Below are 27,191 nucleotides of genomic sequence, written 5' to 3' on the forward strand. Positions count from 1 at the left end.
ACTAATTTTCTGAATGCTATATATATAAATATTTTTTATGAAGTGAAATCCTTTAATTAGATAATAATCTATTTTTATTAAGGTATATATTTCATTACATTACATTGTGTATAGATAAAAGTTGTTGACATTTTATAGATAAGTTACAAATCTATATTAGTTTGTGACAAATGAAAGAAAAAATGTTTGGAACTATTAATTATATTTGATTATAATTTGAAAATAGATATACATTGTATTACATCATGTATAATTTAAAAGAACTATTAATCATATTTAATGTTAGAGTGTTTTCCACACTTTTTTTCATCATGCTTGAAGATATTGATTGATAATTGGTATATAGTTTTATCATGACAAGCTACAGATCAAGTTCAAATTTTTGTTTCGGTCTGATAATTTTATGCAGAGTTATGGACCTTGGACTTGAAAAATTCACTCACATAATCAGTTTTCCACACTGTTTTTAGTCATGCTTGAAGATATTGACTTGATATTTTCTTTTTGTTTACACCATGACAAGTTATAGAATAAGTTAGCATTTTGTTCCAGTATAATGAATTTTTACCCGGTAGAGGACTATGTATTGCCATGCAATACTCTCAGAATGAATGTTCATCTTGATATATTTGTATGAAAGTCTTCAACAAAGAACTGTCACCTGACAGCAAAATCAAGATTATCCCAACTTTTGATTGAAGTCCTTTTGATTTTATATACATTGGAAAGGATTCTTTTCTGCATAAGCAGATTTCCGCTTTTTTGTTAGTCATGATTTCTCGATGAGAATTGTATTATACTCAGTTTTCCGCTTTTATTTTGAACCATCTCTGTAACATTATGATACATGTGGGAGTAGTGATTCTTGCATCATTACCATTACCTGACACCTGCCACTGTAAATTCTAAACTTTTTGCATGCGTTTATTGATTATGCTTGATGCACATTGGACAAAAATGCAAGATAAATAATTGCAAATTCAGGAACTGCTGCATATGAATAATGCTGTTAAGGTGGTACCCAACACCTTGACTAACATTAATTTGGCTCGTTTAATTTTCCTAAAATTTTGACAAAATGCTTACTTTGACCCTTTGACAAAAATATAAAAATTTCAAAAAATTTGAACCAACCACTTTATCAGAAAAATTTCTTTGGTTATATAGCAGTTTGACAAACACTAATTTTGATCATTGAGAAGCTTAATATTTCCTTAACAATACAACGTAATTAAAACGTTTAGCTGATTTTTACAGAGTTATCTCCCTGTAGTGTTAGGTACCACCTTAAATTCAAAATGCAAGATGTTTTTTATTGCAAAAACCTATCCCTCAGCAATTTTTGAAATAATAAAACAACTCAAAAATTTCTGAATTAAATTTACAGTATTTTATTGGAGGCATTATTTCTGATTTGGGAATAGGAAAATACGGTGATGTGGTATGATTGCCAATCAGACAACTATGTATGTATGTTTCTTTTAACCTTATACAGACAGCATGAGTACTTTATGTAATTTTGATATGAAAAAGGCATTTGATTGGAACCTTTATATTCTTTTTTAGGATTTGAAAGAATATTTGCGAGATCTGGAATCTCAGAAAAATGATCTTATATCTCACATGAAAACAAAACGCAATGAACTCAATAAACTTAAAGAAGCTGTTGAAACAGAGGATGAAGTGTTACAAAAACTTGTTAGTTCTGTTAATAAACATAAAACTGAATTAAAACATACATATGAAATGCAACGGCTGGAAAATGGTGAATTAGATAGTCTGAAAACACAGCACGCACAGAAGTTAGCTGAATTAGAAAGAACGCAAAGAGAATTGACAGAGGTAATTTATTTTACCGTGGCAACATTTATCTAAAGAATGATTTTCATAAATCTTAGTTTGGTGCTAGTAAAATTGCCATACAGCCATTTAGTATAGAGAATCGAAAATGGAACTGTTACCTGGTTATATCTAAAAAATAAAGATATGAAATTCATGTGCAGATTTAGAATTGAGTTGAATTGTGCCTCTGTCAAAAGAAGTCCATTTCTTCTTATACCAAAATGTAACTATTGCAAACTACCACTCTTTTTAATATAACAGAGAAATAGTTTAAGAAAAAAACTAAAATCTTGTAGAATGAAAAAAAATGGAATGATCAAGAAACAGCATCACATACTACAAAATATAGGAACAATCATAAGAAAAAAAATCTTTTAGTGTGACGTCCATTTTCACTGAACTAGTACACTTTTTTGTTTAGGGGCCAGCTAAAGCCCGCCTCCGGGTGCGGGATTTTCTCGCTGTGTTGAAGACCCATTGGTGGCCTTCAGCTGTTTTCTGCTCTTTGGTCGGGTTGTTGTCTCTTTGACACATTCCCCATTTCCATTCTCAATTTTATTTTGTTGGCATTCTACGTAATGAGATCCTAACTGTTCAGACTTGACATTTTTAACAATCATTTTAAAACAATTCATGACAAATCAAACATTAAAACTTAACAGTTACAAATCATCACATGATGATTGTGACTCCTCATACCCCACATTAACAAATAAATTTTGATGAGCTGTGATAGAGACTGATACTGGTACCTCACAGTAATCCATGACAAGTCACACCATGTCACAACAATAACAAGCTAAGCATAAATGAGTCAGACCCTGGTGATGAGTCTCTTGTACCCATCTTAAAAAAATGCCTTATTAAATTTTGACACACTGTCGCCCACATTACAAATTAAGCATAAGTGAGACAGGTACTGGTACCTCACAGTTAATCATCCTAAATGAGTAACCCCACATAGACTAATGAACCCTTATCTTTTAGTTCTAGTTCTGATTTGAGTCATAATTTGCAGGAAAAATCTGAGTTAGAGCAATTGAATGCAGAAACAAGTAGAAAATCAGCAGAGGTTGAGAGATTAAGACAGGCACTAGACCGTGACAGACAGGAAGTGGAAAGATTAACACTGGAGAAACAGTCATTAGAAGATAGAGTAGCTGCTATGAATAGGGAGAGAGATTTATTAGATGATTCATGTAAAGATATGGATAATAAAATGATCATGATGAAAAGGTACTTGTTTTATTTGTATTATGATATCAGATATGTATTGGAACAGCTTTTTTATGCCCCGCCTACAAAAGCTTTTTTTTTTTTAAACGTGTGCATCTGCCTATCCCTTTACAGGTTTAAGTTTTGGTTTAGGGTAGTTTTTTTATCACATCAACTTGAAACTTTGTACACATGCTCTTATAAGTGAACTGCATGTTTAATTTATATGCTAAAGTTGGATTTTGGCGACGATTTCATGGCTTAATGAACATGATAATTCGGTAATGGGAGCGGAGCATGGTGTCATATGGACATGTCTTATTGTTATATAACTGATGGCTTTAAAACAATAGCATTAGCTTGAATGCCACCATTTAATAAATATTTTAGTTTTTTTTATCGTTTCAACTGAAGATTTAGAAGCTTGATGTTTTTGATATTATCGAGTGTTTATCTTGTAACTGATATCTTAGTTCAGAGATTGATTTTTGTTTGGAAATGCAAAAGTACTGCTAACCTAAATAATTCAGTCTGCCACAATATTAGTATAACATTGTTTTATAAAAATATGATTGTAAATTATTGTCAATGTAAACATTTCATATACTGGTATTATTTTTTTGTTCAAATGAATACAGAACTTTTTAAGCAAGCAAAAATAATAATACACATAATAGCATGAAAATTTGGTCTGTAGAAATCATCAGGCATTAGAAGAAAAGATAGAGGTAACTAGCAGACGGTCAGAAAAACTAGAAATAGAACTGAGACAGAGAGAAAAAGAAATGGATGAAGCTAATCACCAGAGAACAGCAATACAGAAAGAGGTTCAACAGTTGAAACTGGCTTGTAAAGGTAAGGACTTATGTTCAAAATTGTTATAAAAATAAGGAGATCACAGTGAGACAACTATCCACCAAAAGTCCAAATGAACTGGATGTAAGCAATCATATGCAACCGTAAGGCCTTCAACAATGAGAAAACCCCATACCATATAGTCGGCTATATAGTCTGATGACTTGCTATTTAGGATGATAAGGTTTGAATATCAGTTACCATTATTTGTTTTGGAATTCTGATTTTATGCATACATTCTGTACAAGGCATTGCTTGAAAAATTTTTTGGAACATACTTTACTAACTGTTGGACTGAGAGTTAAAATTTCTTCAAATCTACTTATTGCCTTTCCATAAATTTTTCTGTCTTTTACATACAAAAGTTTACAGCAAAGATGTTTGCATATGAATATGTCTGTTTTGATGGGAAATGTTCAACAAAAGTGTAAATAAATTTCTTATTAAATAATGCATTTTTTGGCACAGAAATTTAAAGGTTGTAGCAAACAGTCATTATATCAATGGATGTTCTATTGACAACAGCTTTGTTTTATCATGGTTCTCATTCTTAGTTTTTATTTGTGCTCTTCTTCAGAATGCCGAAGTGAAGTAAAGTCATTAAAAGAAAATATTCGAGATTCAGATGACAGATATGAAAGTTTACAAACGGTGAGTACTTACATTTTCTGCTTCAGGTACTGTCATTCAAATTTATGTTTCGGTTCAAACAATATGAAATCTCCAATTTTATATTTCATTAGTACTTGATGAATAGTAATTACAAATTTTTTACACAAAAAAGTAAACTAAATATTTATATAAAAAAACATATTATTACATTTTAAATTTGCATAATTTATCTAACAAATTAGGGTTGAGTTTCTTTGTGGTAGTACATTTCCCTCATAGTGGTTTGAGACAATTGATGATGAAATAGTCTTATAGTCCACTTCAATATCCTTAACAGATAATTATTTGGAAATATTATTATTCTTGTGTATTGCCAGTATTAGTTTATGTTCCTATTTGCTCAATATATTCATTTCAGGATTTAAAAGATACTTATATGAAGAGAGATGAAGCTAAATTGGAATATGAAAGATTAAATGAAGGAATACGACAAAGTCGCCTTGCTCATGATGACTATTTACGACAAGAAAAATCAAAACAATTAGAGTTACAGGACTTGCTAAAGAATGTCAATAACAAACAACTGGAGTATCAAGAAACAAAAATGGTTGGTTTAGTTTGATTTTGAATAAAAGTAGATGTGAGGTAAAGGTCAATGAGACAGCAACCATACAACAAAATAAAACTAGAATCAACATCAGGAGGACAAAGTCATTGTCCTCAACAATAGACTAGTGTCCAGTATATTTTGGGGTGATATGCATTGTTTAAATTTACCACATTCTAATGCAATATTGTTTGTTCATTTTTGATTGGATAAAGCTACAAATTTCAGGGCATCAATTCCAGGAATGATGGTATGATATTGTGCACACAAGCACAGATGTTGTTTGACCAATTTCAAAATGTATCTAGCAGTATTTTCTTTCAGTTGCATTAGAATGGAGATACCAGTATTGTATTTGAAGATTTGCAACCATTAAATTCTCAGTTGATGTCTGCAAATATTCAAATACAAAACTGGTATCTCCTAAATAGCAAGTTTTATTAAGAGCTATACCAAAAAAGTTCCAAAGCTAGGGGGATGGTTGGAGGTTTAGAAGTACTATTTTATGTTTTGGTCTGCATGAATTTACATTTTATCAAATTTTTTATAAAATTGTTAAAGAGTTTTTAACTTGTAAGCATCTAAAAAAAAATGGTTTTCAGTGATTACGATGAACAAAAATCCATTATGAGTTATAGATTAAGCCCTATGGAAATTAAAGAATTATTTTTCATAATCACATGTTCAGTTACTAAACCTTTATGTCAAGTATAATTATATTTCATAACAGGCACTGAATAAAGTAAGAAAAGATGTTGAACGTGAAGAAAAGAAGCTTAACCATGTGAGTATGGCTTCTTGCTTTTTTAAAGCTTTATTTTCATTTCTTTATTAAAATTATAATGGTGTATCCTGAATCTATGCTTTGTTAGAAATAACTTAATGGGAAAATTAAAATGAATAAAATTATTACTATCTGTAATTAATTTTTTATTCTTTGAAAGTATGGTAAAGGTGTTTTCTAAATATATTAGAAAAAATTAGAAATAATATATATAGTGAGGTTGAAAATAATGTTAGAAATGTAGAAATTTGGTTTAAGGGAATCAAAAGTAATTTTAAAATGTAAAAAGGATATTTTCATGTGAAAACAGTATATCTTATTTATGCATACTAGATTTCTTGTGTCTTTGGAAAAAGCATCGATCAATGCCAGTTGACATTAATGAAAAAATATGATTTTTCAAGGTCAGCAGCAAAATACTGCTGAATATGCATGAAAATTTCCAAATATATATCATTCTCTTTCTAGCATGTTAACATATTGAACTGCATATAATATTTTTTTTCTAAAATGATGCATTAAAAACAGTTAAGTGACAGAGAAATTCCTATTTATCTGGGTATTTTAGGAATTTCCTTATTTTGTCATTTTAAATAGTATTTACACAAAAAACTGGTTATTTTGGAATAAAAGTAATGGGATACTGTGGATCAATTTATTTTTGTGGGTACCGATTTTCATGGATTAAGGGAAAATTTTAATTTAGTGGATACATGTATTTGATTTCGGGGACAATAATAGTAAACTAAAGGTTTCATCAAATTTACTAAATTGTTCCAACCCAAGTTCTATTTTTAGAACAAATAATGCATCATTTTCCATAGCTGTTTCTATAGTATCTCTTCACTGCTTTTCACTTACAGTTGGTCAGTAATGCTAATATCGAGTTGGATCACATACGATCAGATTTACATACCAAACAAATTGAGTTGGATGATGCCACCTCTACAATGAATAATCTTAAGGTAAATTATCTTCCTTGAAGCTGATGAAAGGAGTTATCTCCCATGGTTCTTAGAACATGAAAGAAGTTGTCTCCATGTCACTTAGAGCATGAAAGGAGTTATCTCCCATGGTTACATACAACATGAAAGGAGTTATCTCCCATGGTACTTAGAACATAAAAAAGTGTGATAATTTTATAAATTGCACAAAATGTAAAATCAAGAAGTTCTATTTTATTAAGGAGGAACTTCTTAGCTTTACTGTCAATTTCCTGCAAATCAGACAGTTGGAGAAAAAAACATGATGCCCCTCTTTTTAGCTGGTTCAAGTAACGTGTAGATAACTCACACCAAGGACTATATTGCACATGAAGATATAACAATTATTTGAAAATAAATAAAAGAAAGAATTTTAAGGTCAAGTTACAGTAAATGGACTATGTCACAGGTTTTGGTAAATCTTTGCATACAACTTTGGCTTATTGAACTATAACTGAAAATCAAAAATAATGCATTCATCTCTTTTATTTTCTGAAATATTACTGATTGAATTCTGTGACATAGCCCATTTCTTGTTCCTTGACCTTAAGTGAAACCTATTAGCAAAAGCTGATGTTTTTCTTGATTGAGACTTGAAGTGTAATTTCAACAAAATCAATTGCTCATGCATCCTAAAACCATTTTTTCCTTTCTTGCTAAGTGTCTTGTGTTTACCCTGTTTGATCATATAAGCATCATCTTATATGCTTGACTGCTTTGTTTATGATGTGCATGAGTTTATATTTGTTTCATACTTTTACTTAAATTAATCAGTTGATTTTAAATATTTGTAGAAAGAGTCCAAGGCTTTACAAATGAATGAAGAGAAATTCATTGAAATGGAAAAGATTATGAAAGACCTTGGTAAGATATTTTTCTGTCTATCATGCTATTTATAGTGTAGATATAGATTCACTCTGCTAAGAGTTAACACTATTTTTCAACTCAAAACAGTTAAATTTATTTTTCAACATGCAAACTTTATTAAAAAAAATTAATCAACATGACAGAGTGTATTTACCTGAAAATTTCAGATAATTCAAACTACCTGTTTTAGAGATGTAACCTCAGAAATATTAATTTTTCCAATTTTTCACAGTTTTCTGTTTTCTTGAAAATTATAGGAGCTGTGTTAAAAGTGTTAATATCAAAAAGTGATGCGCATGACAAGATCTATGACTACCTGTTTTGGAGTTGTTGGCCCATGTTGATTTTTCTTTTTTGGGGGCATTTTTGGCTTCCATCTAAAAAAATTATTAGAGCTAGGTTAAAAAATAATCAACACAAATAATAATTAGTATACGCATATAAAGGTCCTCATTAGCAGACTGGCACTTTTTCACAAGGTGAGCTGTTCAGGCACAGGTGTGCCTCTTGTTTATTTGTTTTGTTTGGGTTGTTGTCTGACTGACATATTACCCACATTTATTTTTATTCATATATCAGAGAATGTTAATATGTCATCACTTGTAACAAGAAAACTAATTGAATGACAATTTGAACCTTAAAAACTCCTTAAAAACTTATCTTAATATTTTGCTTAAATAACTTTTTTTTAAATATTTCAAATTTTTTCAATAGAAAGAGAGATACTGAGCAGGAATGAAGAAAAGAATGAATTATCCAAAGCTTTGTCAAGGTCATATGAAGAACTTCAGAAACACAGAACCAGTTCTACCCAGGTAAATAAATCAAAAGCTCAGTTTGTAAGTTAAAAATCAGCTGCATGGTATTGATACAATTTTAAATTATTACACTATTGGCAGCATGAAAATACAGCAAACATAACCATGTCCACAAAAATGTCTTTTTTTTTATTTGAAAAGGACTAACCTTTTAAGTTGTCTATATGCCATATGTATTGTCTTGATTGTTATTGATATAGTATTAGAATTAACATGTAAGAAATGTTTATTCAAAAGAATGTTTTTTTTTCTAGTTTTTATCAAGAGCCCATTTATAATTTGCTGATTTGGATCAGCATAATTTGACTTTGTAGTATCTGAACCCATCTTGCCATCATTTTTGCCCTTAACTTTTCATATGTGGCCTACAGACAGACTAATCCGGACTTAATAATGAGACATAAATTATCACTAGATGTTCTTTTGTCAAAAATTATATGTTTAACCAACATACCAAATTAAACATACCGTATTTATTACTATAAAAAGAACATAGATCATTTTATGGGATCAACATTTTATGCTGAATCAGATGACTCAGCCATCCAGCCATCTTTGATGCACTTACTTAAATAGAATTCAATGAGGACATATCAGTTCTGAATTTGTTCTGCAATTTCAAAAATTGTTTTACCCAGATGTTTGTGAAAAAAATAACTTAAAATTCTTTAGAAATACCAAGTAATTGTTAAAGCCAATTCAAACCAGTTTTTTATTTGCATTTTTTAATGAGGAAAAAGCATTAAAAATCTTGAAAGTATTGCATTGAAGCCATTAAAATGTCTTTTGAATTATTTCGAGAGTGTTTATTAAACAGAACATAACTGTAAAACATTAATAACGATTTTATTCTGGAAATGAGTTAATTTTCACCCACATTTTGTGACCAAGTCCTACAGTACGCCCTATCAGAATTACTATTTCGTTTTGGTTTCATATCTAATGCATATAGGAGATTATTATTTTTTTGTTCAATTTTTAATTATCTTGTTATTCTGCATGCAGTTTAAGCATAGTAGCTTATTTGGAATGCGGCATTTTTCGAATTTTGTTTGCAGTCATGATTTCTTGTAGATTTAATTTTGCTTTTGCTAGAACTTACAATTTCAGTTTCTCTTTACAGCATCTATAATTTCTTTATTAACAAATATCTCTTACTCAAATATCAATAGGAGAATGAAAAAAATACCCGTGATCGTCTGCAGTTAGAGAACAAAATTCATGATCTGAAAAATCAGCTGGAAGCAGCCAATCAGGTAACTGCAGTTATTTGGTGCAGCACTTTATTATCTAAATTATGTGCCCTGAGGAGCTAATGAAAATTAAAGAATTATTTGCTGCAGCACTTTTTTTAGATGTTGTGCACTGCTTGCATGCTAATTAATCAATGCTTGTGGTTTATTCAGATTTATCCATAATAGTATTTGTACTCAGAAGTATTGAGAGTAGATAATTTATAAACATAGAAAAAAAATGACAATGAAACAATGCTAGATTTAGGAGTAATACATTTGTTAGAGTAAATCTTTTACAATACACTGTACACTTTACTAAGTATTCAGTTCGATTACTTTGACTATTAGAAATCTTTTTAATCTTTGCTATTCAATCTTTGTTATTGGATGTCTATATGTGTAAAAACATTTGATACTGAATATATCATTTGTTCATACTTTCTTTTATCAACTTTATACTTTTATTACATTTGTGTGTGTGTGGAAAGGGGGCTCAGTGAAATATTTTGTTGGTTTCATTTTGAAATGAAAGTTTGCATGATTTAAAACTTATTTTTCTTATTGGCACTCATACCAAATCTTCTTATTTCTATTATCTTTGTGCAAAAGCTACTCTACTTACTTAGAAATTTTATAGTGACCTAATATTTTAGTAAAAAGTAAAGTATACAGAAGAAATCTTTTTAATATGAAAAATGCAAAACATGACATAAAGATTGAAATTAGTAAGAATAGGAAATAATGAATATGTAGATGTACATGGGACAACAACCCTATATTCAGATGTTCATATAATAATGTTTTTGGTCATATTAAGCCATTTATTTAAGGAATGGCTGTAATACTTTTTCTGTCTATGACTTTTAAGGACAGTTAGTGACCATTGATAAAACAATTTGATGTCTGTTTTGAAAACTAACAGTTCATTTGATCTTAATTTCTTTCTGCAACGTTCTAGGTGGTTTGTTGTTTAACAATTAATGAAAGAAAAAATGTTTATATTTTTCTAGCTCCTAGTTGGTAATTGCATGTTGAAAAGTTTTGAAACATGTATAAAATCAAAGGTAGTACTACTGACTGATTGGTTTAATAATCAACTGATAATCCTACTGAAATTAACATGTTTTAACAGTGAACAAGCGGGTGAACCAATATTTCTTTGTTTTGAAACCAAAATAAAACATTATTAATCACTTGTTGTATTTCTTTGAATTTGTCAGTTTTCCTGTTCAAAGTAATACTTTTTCTTGCAGAGCAGTAGTTTATTTTCTTGTCACTAATGATTTATTTTACATCCAATATTTATAGTTGCTGTCTGCCCATCCTAATTAACCATTAGTTGGATTTGTAGATATGTTGCCCATATAGATTAATCTTTAGTTGTATTTATAAATTTGTTGCCCATATCGATTAATCATTAGTTGTACTTGTGGATGTGTTGCCGGTATCGATTAATCATTAGTTATATATGTGGATGTGTTGCCTCTATTTGTATTTTGCATGTTCATTAATGAATTTCATTAATCATATTTCTCATGTGGTATTCAATCCTACAGAACACATGAGAAGGTAATCAGTAATTATTAATTATCATTAATTTCCTGTCCATAATCATGTTTTTCCTAATTTATAAGTTTGTCAACCCATTTACTCATATTATTTTGAGGTCATTAATCATGATTGAGTTTCTGTAGCTTTGTTAGATTTTTTTGCCTAAATATTAGTTTGGTTGATTGTGTTTCTGCTATTTGTGGAAAGACTTTTTACCTAACCATTCTATTAGCCTAAATGTTGAGTAATCATGTTTTTATGATTATGGTTATTAATTTGTATAAATTAAAAAATGTATCTGCATTTGTTGTTGTTTGTTAAACCGTTTATTGCTAGGTTCGAGTGATTTCCAACCTATATATTGTTATTATTCATATTTCATTGAAAAGAGAATATGTCATTGTTACATGCATTTATCATCATATTTCTGGTTTTTCATAAAAGATTCATATAACTTACTATTTGTAAATCATATACAAACTATACTAACTACACAAACTAAGCCACTGGTCGTAAATCATACCGACTTTTCAGAAATGAAGGCCTTAAACTTTTGCCAAAATACATATTTTCATTACTTAGTTTTCATATTTCATTGAAAGAAAAAGTGTCTATAGTTAATGATAATTTGGTTTTTTGTCTTGCCTGCGACGAAAGATATGTTTAAAGTATATCATATGACAAATTTTCTTTTATATTTGTCGATTCTTGCTTTGTTTAAATCATAGGTTAGTATTGCAGACTTTGCAATGAACATATCAAAGGGAAAAACATGTTTCATTAGGTACATTTAAAAATTCAGGGTTTTCATTTTCTGGGAAATTTATGTTAATGTTGCATCATGAGAAAATGTACTACAATGGACCCTATATTTCGCTGCCATTGAAAAACCAAATGTCAAGGTAGACGACACTAACTGTGCGCCGCCAAAAACATAAATTTTAGTATACAGTCCTGTAGAATTATACAAATAAATTAAATTATGTTATAGATTTCCTGCAACCAGAAATACTCAACTAGAGGTATACAACACATTAAGCTTAATACTGACTGAACCATGCTGAATATCAAACAAATAATATTACCTTATTTGGACTTCTTATAATCTTTTTAAATAATATATCCATTTGTTTATTACAGCTGTGAGACACACAAACCTTTATTCTGTTCAATACTATTGCTCATATATAGATTTTATATTTAGAAATTCCTCAATATTTATCTATTTTTACAATATAAATGTATGATACTGGTTAACAACCAAGGGTAGTCTAAAAAGAACATCAAAAATTTATGAAGGTCAACCTTTTCCTGAGTCAATTTTAATCTTAATTTTAGTACTATTACTTAACCTTTTAACAGAAAATTGGTTATCAAAAAATTATAAAACAAAAGATCAGTACTAAACAGAAACTAGTTTACCTGGAATGTCTGACCTTAAAGGTCTTAATCAAAATATTTTGTAGATCAGATTTTAGTTGGAGAAAGACCTTGCACATTTGAAGGAACAATATCCATATGAAATATTATTTATTTCTGCTGTCTAGTTATTTATGCAGTAAATGTAATTTTTACAAAAGGAAAATAAAACATCTCATGTTGACTAATTTTTAATTTTTTTTTTATCAATTTCAAAAGGAAAGGAAAACTATGTCAAAGAGAGCAAATTCACAAGTAACAGAACTGCAATCCTTAGCTGAAGAGCATTTCAACAGAGCTAATCGACTGGACGGAGAATTGAGTCGAATAAGAAAAGACAGAAAAGATATAAAAAGACAGGTAGTGTGTCCGCATGTTTAATACATGGTGTGTGTGTAACAGTCACTTCCTGTAACATTAGGTCTAACGTTTCTAAAATTTAAGTAGATTTAAAATTGAGTGAAGCACGTCCTTTTGTAATTTATTCTTTTACATCTATGTTTTAGTTTCTCTGACTACACATGGCAAGCCAAAAACTGAAATTGGAAATTTTTTTTTTTAGCTTCATAGCTTTTGGCACAAACTGACTTATTTCTAAGTGCATTCAAACCAAAATGGTGTATGTTTTCATTCTAAATAGGGAAGCTGCACTTAAAATGAATTTCGGAAAAACATTGATAACAGTATTTTCAACGAATTTCAATATGAAAAAGACATCTTGTGAAAATAAACACATAGGTTTTTATAACAAATTCTATAATGGGCCAGCAAAGGCTCCTTTATGCAGGACAAAATTTATTCCATTTGATAAACAGAGAGCAAATTTTTACATTTATATTTGCAAGTACATCTTTATCTCATTAATTTGAAACATCTATCTAAATGGATATTTTATTTTCTTTGCTCCACCGGCTTGAATACTTTGCTTATAGGCAGCATCCGTTTCTATTTCTATTAGGCATAAATTTCAATTCCTAAGTTGATTGATGCATGGGAGCAATCCAGACTTCAAAATCTAACATCTTCAACATTTCTTGCTATAGCTTAACTTATTTCCATAAATTTTGAAATGTTGCCACTAATATACAATCAGTCAGGACATACTGTAAACAGATTGTGTTATTACAAAGATAGGATATTGAAGTTTTCGTCATGTGCTCACTATTTGATTAAAATTTACTAACGATAATCTCTGAACAGCCTTAAACAAAATATTAGTTTAATACACAAATAACTTAATTGTCATTTCTGAAATAATATCTATTGGTTTAAGGAAATCTAACATAGTTTTTTAAGCATCCTTTGTAATTTGTAGACAAAGCTTGCCACACATTATTCATAGTAGCAGTTATGACATTTTATTTTGGATTGTTTTATGGTTTATAAACTTTTACTTTTTATTTATTTAGTATTTCCTCTTCTCCCATATTTTTTGTTGACAACGACTCTGTTTAGTTTTATTGTTTTGAAACATTTCAGATATCATTGCATAAGTAGAAAACAGTATCATTTTATTTGGTAGTATTAAGACAAAATGAATTTGATTTTACTTTAGCTGTGATTTGTTATTAAAAAAATATCTCTAGGCTTTAAATGTTTGATCCAAATATATAACTACAAAGGAGTAGGGGCTTTAAGGCCCAGTTTTTGGCCCCACAAAAAAAAGTATTTGAGAACTATTTCAAATTTGCATATTTGTTGCCATGGTAACTTGTTAAATATGAAATTTGTTTCTATTTTCTTCACACCTTGTTCCTTAGTGTAGTGAGGAGAAATTTAAGAATATGTATAGAAACTTTTCATTTGTATTAATATTTGAGCCAAATAACAGCCTTATTGCCCCTACTCCTTTTTATAATTTTGTCAAAGCCCTATGAAAATATCTTAAAATGTACCGGTACACCAAAGCAGAAGTTAAATTTAGGAAAACTATGAAAACAGTTCATAACAAAAAATAAAGCATGTGTGAAAACTATGAAATACATAATTATGGAGGATGCTCTCTACCCTGTGTTACAGTTACTAACCCAGAATGAAATAAGACAAAAAGAACAAGAGCTTGAAGATAAACTCAGGCATCTACAGAAATTACAAACTGTAAGTAAACAAAGTGATGATGGCAGGGTTGTTATAGGAGAGTGATGGCAGGTGAATTAGTAAATGATAACACTGGTGGCAGCGTTCATTTTGTTTGCAAAGTTGGTGTAGTGATTGAGTCAACGTTATGCTGATAGTGTTTTTTTGGCTGTGCGAGTCTCATTCACTGTGGTTTTATCTCAGGGGAGAAATGTGTTAACTGCTTTTATTCATTTAAGAAAATCAGACTTTTAAAGCATTTTGACTAAATTGATAGAATGTTTATACAATAATATTATTGGATCATTTTGAATGCCTATCTTTATATATACTGTAAATTCAGAAATTTGTGCATGCATTTATTATTGCGATTTTTAAAGAATGGACAAAATGTGAGATTAATTATTGCGATTTCAGGAAATTCTGCATACAGATATATGTTTCAAATATCAGAATGCGAGTTCTTATTATTGCAATACTCAACCAGTAGCATTAATATAAACCTTGCAATAATTTCTGAATTTACAGTACATACTAGTTAAAGGTCCAGATGTAGAGTTTTTTCAAGCCGCTTTCTAATATAGGTCACTTATCAGCAAAGACAAAACCAGTTTATTCCTTGTCTTAATTGCTTCTTCTTGAATTCCACATTACCAGATTTTTAATTATTTGATGCTCTTTCCTGTCCTCTGTCCTTTTTTCCTAAAATATAAATGTTTTGAAAAAGTCTAACATTTTGTGTAGTGTAGTGTGAGTTGATTTTTATTCATTCCATAATTAAACTTTTATCATACAAGTCATACCTTTAATACTCAATAAGCCTATAAAGGTTAACATATGTAGTTTTAAAGTGTGAGATGAATTAAATGAAAAAAGGCACTTTAAATTGTGAGTGTCCAAAGCTCTTTTCTTCATTAATATACAAAAATTTCTTCTAAGTGATTTATGAAACTAATCTGTCTCTATGTAGTTATTTTCTAATTAATCATTTAGCTCATAACATCAATTTAATAAAATAGCAGACTGCAATTTCATTTTGTTTTGCTAGATAGATCATTTGAATGTTTGTATTTACTGCACATGTTTTACTTTTGTTTTTAGTATGTTTTGCTTGTAGTGAATTTAAAGCAATGCATGATCTTAAATGCATGCTTTTCTTAGCTAAAGCTTTATAGTTTTGCATTTATCCAGGCTCTTCACTCTCCACGGTCAAATGGCTTTGCAGACATCACAGATGATAGTAACAAACACACAGATGATAGTAACAAACACACAGATGATAGTAACAAACACACAGATGACAAAGATGATCTAGATATTCATCTTGAGAATTTGAGGCAGAATTTTCCACAGGTGGCGGCCATTATATTACATATCAATATCACTAACAATTCTTTGGTGGATAGTTGTCTCATTGGCATTCATACCACATCTCTTTATTTTTATATAGAACCACTTACAGTTATACTAATTAATGTCAAATATTTGAATACAAAATTTCTAAAGAGAAAATGTTTGTTATGGTATTCAAAATGATTTATTATTGTCTTTTTTATATTCCTCAATATAATGCTGTAAGATATGATACGATTATGAAGGATAATAAAAAAAAAAAAAAAACAGTGTTTGTGTTTTTCCTGCATTTTAAACAGATTTTAGATTTTTTTTTTTTGAAATAAAAAAAAATTAAGGTTTAATCAATGGTACCAAATATCACTTTATTATCATTGTATCTTAATGTGTGCATTTGTAAATTAAGCAAAAGAGACTCATGTTATTTTGTGATTTAAGACAGTTATCAATAAATAACTTAAATGGTTAACTTTAGTTTTAATAGAATTTAACTGATTTCTGATAAGCATTGATTAATTTTTCAAATCTGTGCATTATAAAAGTTGTATAATTTATGATAACTGAACAATTTTTCTCATTGCCATTTTCCATGAATCTGTTGGTGCTTTGAAATGGTCACCTGTTACACCAAAAACCATATACACTTTGCTGAAATTAACAGCAAGTTTTAAGCCAATTTTTAAAGACTAATTGTATATTGAACAACATAAGAAATGCACCACCATTCTTAAAATTTCTTAATAGATTAAAACAAATTCAAATGGCTAAGTCTATGAAACTCACTATAAGATTGATTATATATTAGGAGACAATGTTTCTGATATGAAGAAAATCATTTTCTTTAAATTTGAATAATTCCTGGAAACCAATTTTTCAGTCCCCAAAAATGTAATATTTAAGAAAATTAGAGCTTGCTGTTGCTTCCTAATAATAAACGATGAATTGTGATTGATATCTTTGATCTAGCAAAATTTTCATCCAACACACACTGTGAAACACGAAATTTCAGTGGAAAACAATGGTGACCTGTTCAAATGAAGTTTTCTCTTTCATACTTAGGTTCATTTTAGTTAACACTTAATTCTAAGTTTTAAACAAAATATAGATTAAGAAATGACATTGAAACCATGGTGCCTTTCTTGTGTTGCTTAGTATAGACAAATAATAAGAACAATTAGAAGCCAAATTCATAAGCTTTGCAAAATAGATCCTGTAACTTTGTTATTTAGTTTAACACCTGAAAAGATATTAACGGTAGACATTTAACATAACAGTATACAGATTAATATTACAACTCTCTTTATACTATATACTCATTAGCCCATAGCTACACTCAGCCTATGTTATAAAAAAATATTGAGGAATTTATCAGTTTCATCTGTTCATGTTGGTCGTAGACCTTAGTAAAATGATATTAGTATTTGATTTAGCTTTTTCCAAATGTTTTGATTCAGCCCCACTGATAAGCCTTATGTTGTTGAAAAACACATCTGGTGTACCAAATTTTAAGCCTGGTGTCTTTGAGGATATTGACATAATATAGATAAGGAAATTTAATGTTTTAGGTCATATCTGAAAACAAGGAGAATATTCAAACAGAACTGAGAGGAAAACTAACTGAAGAACAAGATTATTTAAGGGTATGTATTCAAAATTTGAAAACATCTGTCAATCCTTTTATCTATTCCGTGGCTTCTGTGTTAAATTTTAAGTATTTTCTTTGCAATGTTGACAATTTTATCTAGAATTTTGTTAATTCAAATATAATTTTTTTGCAGTATCAGCTTCAGCAGCAAATGAAACGACATGCAGATGCCATGGAAACAGCTAGGTTACAATCCGAAGGAACGATAGAAAGTCTGAGAGAAAAACTTAATACCTTACAAGAGGTATTACTTTAAATTCATAAATAGGGGGACCTCGGAGGCCGATTTGTCTAAGTAGTTGAAGTTGAATATGCTTTATATACTTGAATGGCTAAGATTTACTATAAAACAAGTGTACATGAACTTTCTTGTAAAAGAAAATCCTTTATTTTATCAAAATTTCTTAAATGTACTGTTATTGAATTATAGTTTTCCTGTACACTAATTAGCCCATATTTTCCTGTATGCAGTGACCTTAACTACGAGACCTCTCATTAAAACTTTTGCCATCAAACAGCGCAAGTGCAAGGGAAAAACCATTATAAAAGAGTGTAAACAAACATGCACTGGAAGATAAATAGTAATAACTGATTTCTTAAAACACATATTGAATACACCAAAACATTTAACATCTGTTAAGGAAAAGTTTAATTAACAATTGGGAATGCATGGAAAGTATAAAACAATTATCATGTCTCAATCAATTCACTTATTGTTCACATGCTTCACGTGCATGTTTATCAATGTCATGATCATGTAAACAACAACTTAGTTAATAAGCTCACTGAATGATAAATTATTTGTCGATAATATGGTAAAAATTCGTAATAAATGAAAAAAAAAGTGCATACAATACCGTATAGCGGGTTATTTTCGTGGGGTGTTTATTTTCGCTTATTTTGGCGGGTCAGGAGAAATTGCGAAAATAAATTCCGCGAAAATTTAGGCATACGTTCTATTCTTTCTAATAGCTAAAGCGTTTTGTAACATATTTATTTTTTCCCGTTCGACGGATCAATAACGGTTTATGTTAATTTAAACAATATAAATGCCAAATACCATTGTTCACTGGCTATCAGGTGTTAATCAGTTTTTTGGTTACATTATAAAATAAATAATAATATATAAGAGTGTAAGGTACGCTTGTCAGGTATTTTATCCTTATAAATTAGTGTCAAATTATATAAGAGTTGCAAGTCACTCATGATAATTTTATAATCTAATTAGTACATCAATTTCGTAACTAATCAACCGTAACATTTACAAGAAGTTTGTACACCTGTGACAAATAACTATGTACCAGTATTCTATTGATTAACTGTATCAAAATGTAATCAATAAATAAGACGACATGCAGGTAAAACAATCATTTAACCATAACAATAGACCCGTGTTTGTCAATTTTTAAAACTTTTTAACCGCAACCATTTCAGTATCCGCCAAAATATTCAATTGGAATTAAAGAATCCACCAAAATAAAAACCGCCAAAATTTTTCGTATACTTTGTTGCCCCTAAATCGTGAAATTTTAAACCGGCGAAAATAACCCGCTATACGGTACTTAGTTTAGTATATATAGAATTGAAAATGGAAATGGGGAATATGTCAAAGAGACAACAACCCGGCCAAAGAGCAGATAACAGCCGAAGGCCACCAATGGGTCTTCAACGCAGCGAGAAAATCCTGCACCTGGAGGTGGTCCTCAGCTGACCCCTAAATAAAAATGTGTACTAGTTCAGTGAAAATGGACGTCATACTAAACTCCAAAACATATAAATGAACTAAAATTAAAAAACATACAAGACTAACAAAGGCCAGAGGCTCCTGACTCAGGACAGGCACAAAAATGCGGCGGGTTGAACATGTTTTGTGAGATCTCAACCCTCCCCCTATACCTCTAGCCAATGTAGAATAAATATGCATGCATTGGTTCAATAGTTCCAATAACATTAACATTACAAGAAATTTGTTTCTTTATTACTTTAGACTATTTGCATCTTGTTATACAACTTTAAAGTATTGCTCTCTGGGCTTGCTTAATTTTAGATACAATGTGTTGGTTCACTTCCATTAGCATTCATATATATAAGAATCTAATTAAAATAATTAAAGTAATAGTATAAAATCCAACTAAACCATTAAAAAATAAAACCTCACAACAAAATTTGTAAATGCTTGAAAGAAAAAAAAAGGAAAAGAAACGTGTTAATTTTGCGTTGTTGTACAATACAAACTTAACCAGTAGATTGTGTCTTCTTTATTTAGGTTTTAGTGAATACAGGGGACTCTTCAGATGACCAACGAAGATCTACTAGAACAAGAGCAAGGTCATCATCACCAGGCAAATCTGTACTTGATACAGCAATGATACTTGTAAGTCTCACCAAATTTTATAGGAAAAATGTCAACTGTCATCTGTCCTTAATTCCATGATTTTTATCATTTCTGTGTCTGAACTATTCATAAATAGTAAGCAAGAATTTTATGCAAGTGATAAATTATGTCACTTGGCCCTTACATTCATTTCATGCTCAAGTGATTAGGTTAATGATTTGCATTAGATAAGTTAGTATTACAGTAATTCAACATGACTAGTCCGTTATATTTGGTATGCAAATTTAAAGTTGGTTGTGATGGTCAATCTGACAGATATCCACTGACTTTGTCTTTGATTCATATGTTTTTATGCCCCACCTATGATAGTAGTAGGGGCATTATGTTTTCTGGTTTGTGCGTCCGTTTATTCGTCCATCCGTCTGTCCCACTTCAGGTTAAAGTTTTTGGTCAAGGTAGTTTTTGATGAAGTTGAAGTCCAATCAACTTGAAACTTAGTACACATGTTCCTGATGATATGATCTTTCTAATTTTAATGCCAGATTAGAGTTTTGACCCCAATTTCACGGTCCACTGAACATATAAAATGATAGTGCGAGTGGGGCATCCGTGTACTATGGACACATTCTTGTTCACCCATACATATGAAATCAACACATACACTTCCCCTCATATAATCATATTTTTAAATCTTATTTGTGTGTTTCATGTATTTCAATTGCAATTGTAGGATAGAAATAGGTCCCCAAGTCCAGGCCAGTCACAACGTAGTTATTCAGCACAGAGACATAGATCGAGATCACGGTCAACAGATCGTGCACCTAGTCCGTTATTTCCTGAAAGAGAATGTAAGTTGTTTGAAAAGGTTTTATAATTGGTCTCCTTTTATAAGTCAGTAGATAGTAATAATAATGCTTTACTTTTAAACAAGCAAAGTAAACAAAACTTTTTATCTGCATAATTGTTCAGTTTTATAGTTTGAAGTGAAATTATATATATATTTAATTGTTTTCCATTTCATTTATTTTTTGGGTTTTAATAAATCTTTTCTCTTTTTCCTTTTTTCCATCCTTGCCATTGGAATTTGAAAAAAATCTCTTGTAATATCTTATTTTTTTCTCATTTGGACAATGCAGAAAATGTATCAATTTAATGCAATTTAGTACAGTCAAACCTATATTAAGCAGTCACTCTAGGGAAGTATCAAAAGTGACCACTCAAGAAGGTACCTTGTAAACGAGGTTCCCAAAAAGAAAAAATTCCGATTCCCACATCGCCGGGATCGGGGCACATTGTTTTATTGTTTAAATCAATAGAGTTATCATACTTGCTAGCAGGGAAATAAGAAATGGCTGATTCAGGGGCTGTTAATTTGAAGTAAAATTTTAATTATGTTATATTCGAGAAAGAAATAAGTTGGTGGTACAGATTTCAATGAAAATTGAAAAGAATGGAACAGAGGGAATGCATGATTTCACCTTCTACTGCACGATCTTGGTTGCAAATGCTTTTGATTTTGGCAATATTTTTTGTCAGAAAGATTTTTGGTAGTTAAAAACATTAAAATGACCATTGTTAAAAGTTGAAATGACAATTTTGTTCGAAAATTAGGTAACTGCTGACTGGGTTAGATAGGTTACCGCTGAAATGAGTTAAATTATATAGAGAAAACGTTTCGGAGGGTTTGACAGTGACGTAACTGTTAGAGGCAGGCATGCTAAAACAAGGTGACCGTTAAGGCAGGTTTGACTGTACACACAATGCAAAGTGCAACATAAGCTGTAATATACCTTTTATAGTAATGAAAATTAGGTTTTATCTGATGTTTCCTATATAATGATTTTATGGATTTATAGCTTTTGTAAAATTCAAAAAAAATTTAATTATACACATGCTTTCCAAAAAAAAAAAAAAAAAAAAAAACAGAAAAAAGAAATCTCAATAACTTCAAAAATTATTAATAGAATATTTTCATTTTCAGTATTAACAGCATGAAGTTTACATGGGAACAAAAAAAACAATTTCGTGGTGATAGCTGACAGCAATGATTTTAACAGTCAGTGGTCCAGATAGGCAGCAGACGTTCTGAAGTTTTGATGAAAGTGCATTTTATCTTGTTCCTCTCAGCATTTATCTTTAGCAATGGTTGCAAGACATTATAAAATGCTGGTTTTGCAACATTTTCGTGAAAAGTTTCTGTGATATTTATTTATTCTTTTATATTTATATTTCTAGAAAATTTACATGTTTTCTTTTAGAATGTCTTTGTCATTTTATATAAACCTTTAACACTGAAAATATTCCGTCCAGAATTTTACTTTGTTTTAATTATACACATTATTTTTTAGGTTAAAACTTTCTTTAGTTAACATATCAATTTTAAACATCAAATGCAAAAATCATAAAACAGTATTATTCTCATCGCATAGTGATTTATAAGTTCTAGAAATTTATTTATTTATATAGACAGATTCCAATACATAGCAAGGATGTTTGAATATTTGAACCATTTTAATTATTGAATTTTAAACATTTTGAACAAAATTATTTTTGAATAATGATTTGATTTATAAATCTTTAATCATGTGCATTCTGTTTTAAATTTTTTACTTAAAATTAAGTAAATTTTCTTCAACCTATATGGGTAATGCAGAGTGGACATATATTTAGAAAGAAAAACAATAATTCAGCAGATTGCTTTTGTTTCAAATGATATGAATATCTTTTTAGATTTAATGAAATAAATCTTTTCAACGCAGTTTGTCTTTTAGAATGTAATAAATGTGATGTGCTTACATATTCAATAATGAAATAATTTATCTATTTGTTTAGTGTTAGTGCCAAACTTACACAAGATTGTTTGTACAGCTTGTCGAGCATTCTGAATAAATATTTATTATATGTATGGTACTAGATTATAGTTTTTTATGGCAATCTTTTAAACACGTTACTGAATAGCCTACTAAGGATTATATCATTTCAATAACATAAATGGTACCAATATTACTGCAAGAGATGCACAGTTCAACAATTAATGTCTCTTTGGTGATGCAGTAATATTTGAAAACACAAAAGCTTATACACACCTATGAGAATTGACCAAACAAAAAAAGACCTAAAGTTCAAGTGACTTGAAGTGTATGGTTGTTTTTTATACACCTGCCAAAGACATACTTATTGGCTTCTATACATTGTACTGCTTTCAGTCTTTCAATTCATGAGTTTGTTTTGTAATGATCATATTTAATGACGAGCCTGTGACTTTTGTTGCAGAAAACTCGACACAGGGATAGTGATCTGGCCGCGGCGGCTACGGTGGCGTTTACTAAATACTTAAAAGATTAATATTTCAGAAGGAGGAAAGACCTAGATACTTCATACTTTGTATATAGATGCCTTATTTTATGAAGATTCTGTCTGTCTTGACCTCATTTTCATGGTTCAGTGACTACTTGAAAAAAAAGTTAAGATTTTTGTAGTGTTAATTTCTCTCTTATTATGAGTAATAGGGTGACTATATTTGGTATGTGCATACCTTGCACAGTCCTCATGCCTGTCGGACAGTTCTCACTTGACCTCGACCTCATTTCATGGATCAGTGAACAAGGTTAAGTTTTCGTGGTCAAGTCCATATCTCAGATACTATAAGCATATATTTGGTGTATGGAATGATTGTAAGCTGTGCATGTCCAACTGGCAGGTGCCATCTCACCTTGACCTCATTTTCATGGTTCAGTGATAAAAAGTTTTTGTGTTTTGATCTATTTTTCTAATACTGTATGCAATAGGTCAGCTATATTTGGTGTATGGAAATATTTTATGATGTACATGTCAGTCTGGCAGGTTTTATTTGACCTTGACCTCATTTTCACGGTTCATTGCTCAATGTTAAGGTTTTTTTGTTTTGGGATGTTTTTCTTAAACTGTAAGCAATAGGTCAACTATGTTTGGTGTATGGCATGATTGTAATGTTTATTTGTCTGTCTGGCAGGTATCATCTGACCTTGACCTCATTTTCATGGTTCATTGGTCCATGATAAGTTTTCGTGGTTAAGTTTGTTTCTTAGATACTATATTTGATACATCAACTATATTTGATCCATGGAATTATTGTAATGTGTACATGTCTGTCCGGCAGGGTTCATTTGACCTTGACCTCAAATTCATGATTCATTGGTCAATATAAAGTTTTCATGGTTTGGACTGATTCTTGTATACTATGAGCAATAGGTCAACTATATTCAATGTATGGAATGATTGTAAGGTGTACATGTATTTCTGGTTTGGTTTATAGGTAAACAGTCTTCCTAACAACAAAATTATTTTCATTTACCTGTGTTTAAAGTTATTGCAAATGTCTGATATTTTTGTTCGAGCATATTGTTTTTCTTTAATTGTTTAACATTTCTTACCGATATAACATGTTACTTTTATTATTCTTCCCTTAGTTTATTTATTTTGTATTTACATTGTGTCATAGGTCAAATTTATTTGTTCAGGGTATGTTCAATGGTGTTAATGTGTCCTTTGATTGAGTGAAGCTTTTTCAGTTGATATTTTATAGTGTGTCTTTCTATGTTGTGATGTTACACTATTGTTTCAGAAAAAGGGTGAAGGTTTGGTACCATTAAAACGTTTAAACCCGCTGCATTTGTTTGCACCTGTCCTAAGTCAGGAATCTGATGTTCAGTAGTTGTCGTTTGTTGATGTGGTTCATAAGTGTTTCTCGTTTCTCGTTTTTTATATTGATTAGACCGTTGGTTTTCCCATTTGAATGGTTTTACACTAGTAATTTTTTCGGGCCCTTTATAGCTTACTGTTCGGTGTGGGCCAAGGCTCCGTGTTGAAGACCGTACTGTGACCTATAATGGTTTACTTTTATAAATTTTGACTTGGATGGAGAGTTGTCTCATTGGCACTCATACCACATCTTCTTATATCTATTCAACTGATGATTATTTTAATAGTTTGTTCTTATGTCGTACTGGTACACCACTGTCCCAGATTAGAGGAAGGGTTTGGCACCAGTAAACATGTTTTGACTCCACCATGTTCTGTATGTGCATGTCCAAAGTGAGAAGCCTGTAATTCAGTGGTTGTCGTTTGTTGCTGTATATCATGTTTGTTTTTCTTTTATTCTTTTTTACATAAATCAGGCCATTAGTTTTCTCTTTTGAATTGTTTTACATTTTTCATATCGTGGCCTTTTATATCTTACTGTGCAGAATGGGTTTTGCTCATTGTTGAAGGCTTTACGGTGACCTATAGTTTTTAACTTATATGTCATTTGGTCTCTGGTGGAAAGTTGTCTCATTGGCAATCATACCACATCTTGACCTTACTTCATGGATCAGTGATCAACCTTAAGTTTTCATTGTGAGGTCTGTTTGTCTGATAGTAATAGCAATAGTTCAACTTTATTTGGTGATAGGATGACCTCGTATTTATTGTCTCCCCTGCGACAAAAGTGGCAGAATACCAGACATACAGCATACAATCTGGGTGGAGTGGACATTGTAAAAGAAAGGCAAAAGATACCAAAGAGATATTCAAACTCATAAGACGAAAGCAAACTGACAATGCCATGACGAAAAACGACGAAAGAACAAGCAACAGTACACAAAACACTACTTAGAAAACTAAAGACTTAGCAACACCAACCCCAACAAAAAAGATGGTGAATTCAGGTGCTCCGGAAGGGTAAGCAAATCCTGCTCCATATCTAAGACTACTATAACACATATATGTTTTATAGTAGTCTCAGTCCATATGTTGCACATGTAAGTAGAAAGCCTGTGATAAGTCTTATTTGGTAGGTCACATTCGAGGGAAAGAGGAAGGAATTGTGGTTACAACAACTTGAAGATTTCCATCTTCAACTGTGAAACATATTTCATAACGGTCAACCAACTTGTGATGGCGTCTAATATTTTCGAAAGGATTATTTCAACTTCACCACTTGGAACTCTTGGTTCAATATCTTCCTTGTCAGCAGCAACCCTGCATCAAGAAAATCATGACAGGAAATGCAAGCCCTGGAATATCTTATCAACTGGGAGATATATTCTTCATATGCAGGTGCATCAGGAATTTTGTTGCATAGAAGTGGAAAGTTCACGATTTGGAAGTTGAAATCATTTTTTGGCATAAAGTTTTGTTCTCAACTGACCCTCATTGTCAATTTCTTGATGTAAACCAATAAATGAGGCTGATTTAACTGTATCTGTTGTATCCTTTATTTCAAGTTTGATGTCATAGATGCATTCAACATAGTCACCCTACTTTGAATTATTTAGTGAGAGGACATTATTTATATAGCGGAACTTGAAGTTTAAGGATAATGCTAGCATCTTTTCGTTCTTCATAAGAAGCTCCTGTATGAAGATAGCCTCATATGAATGAAGGAACAAGTCGGCAAAAAGAGGAGCACATGTGGTTCCCATGTAAATGCCAATTGTTTGTTGAAAAACACGTCCTCCAAACGTAACAATATGCTATCAATCAAGAAATCAAGCATCTTCATCATGTCAGTTTCAGAGTTTTGTTTGAATCACAGTGAATTTTTACAAAGTAGGATTTATTCTTTTCTTAGATAAGATACTTGTATCTACGTTGGCCATTCTTTTTTTCTATTAAACTGAACAAGGCTAATTCTTTCAATTTGCCTTTTGTTTGGAATGAGGAATACTTATGTAAATGGTAGAAAAGTAAAATGTTTTAATACTTTTGCAAGAGGGAAGAGACTTAGATTGTATGTAATCTAACAGATTTTTAGAATTTTCAATTATCCACAAGGCAACGGTAGTTTATCGATGTATAAAACTCATAAATCCATGACACAAATACTGTTCAAGGTAAAACATAATATGAGAGAATGAGACGAACATGCGAAGCCACATTCAATCAAAATGTCACAATCGAGGAAATTGACACAATCGGTAAATTGTAGATCAGGCCTTGCGGTCATAAAAAGTTCGAGCACGATTTTCGTACT

The 27,191-nt window shown here is 30.5% G+C and overlaps 1 protein-coding gene across 16 annotated transcripts in view; it reads left to right on the forward strand.

Annotated features, from left to right (window-relative positions):
* The window catches only part of LOC127729609 (centriolin-like), a 97,389-nt gene extending 74,282 nt beyond the window's left edge, over window positions 1-23,107 (forward strand). For 6 of the 16 annotated variants that reach the window (XM_052237437.1, XM_052237438.1, XM_052237440.1 and 3 more), the window contains 18 exons: window positions 1,567-1,842; window positions 2,861-3,078; window positions 3,755-3,912; window positions 4,490-4,563; window positions 4,943-5,131; window positions 5,862-5,915; window positions 6,779-6,880; window positions 7,693-7,762; window positions 8,480-8,580; window positions 9,756-9,839; window positions 13,008-13,148; window positions 14,808-14,885; window positions 16,056-16,217; window positions 17,783-17,857; window positions 17,996-18,106; window positions 20,129-20,236; window positions 20,928-21,045; window positions 22,179-23,107. In XM_052237437.1, the coding sequence (XP_052093397.1) occupies window positions 1,567-1,842; window positions 2,861-3,078; window positions 3,755-3,912; window positions 4,490-4,563; window positions 4,943-5,131; window positions 5,862-5,915; window positions 6,779-6,880; window positions 7,693-7,762; window positions 8,480-8,580; window positions 9,756-9,839; window positions 13,008-13,148; window positions 14,808-14,885; window positions 16,056-16,217; window positions 17,783-17,857; window positions 17,996-18,106; window positions 20,129-20,236; window positions 20,928-21,045; window positions 22,179-22,192 (2,133 nt within the window). In that variant the 3' untranslated portion in view covers window positions 22,193-23,107. Of the gene's footprint in view, window positions 1-1,566; window positions 1,843-2,860; window positions 3,079-3,754; window positions 3,913-4,489; window positions 4,564-4,942; window positions 5,132-5,861; window positions 5,916-6,778; window positions 6,881-7,692; window positions 7,763-8,479; window positions 8,581-9,755; window positions 9,840-10,828; window positions 11,024-13,007; window positions 13,149-14,807; window positions 14,886-16,055; window positions 16,218-17,782; window positions 17,858-17,995; window positions 18,107-20,128; window positions 20,237-20,927; window positions 21,046-22,178 lie in introns of those variants that run through there. The other 10 variants (XM_052237446.1, XM_052237453.1, XM_052237443.1 and 7 more) reach the window with 9 other exon arrangements.
* Window positions 23,108-27,191: the final 4,084 nt, after the last annotated feature.

The sequence above is a fragment of the Mytilus californianus genome, unplaced genomic scaffold (genome assembly GCF_021869535.1).
Source record: "Mytilus californianus isolate M0D057914Y unplaced genomic scaffold, xbMytCali1.0.p SCAF_2, whole genome shotgun sequence".
In the NCBI taxonomy this organism is placed as follows: domain Eukaryota; kingdom Metazoa; phylum Mollusca; class Bivalvia; order Mytilida; family Mytilidae; genus Mytilus; species Mytilus californianus.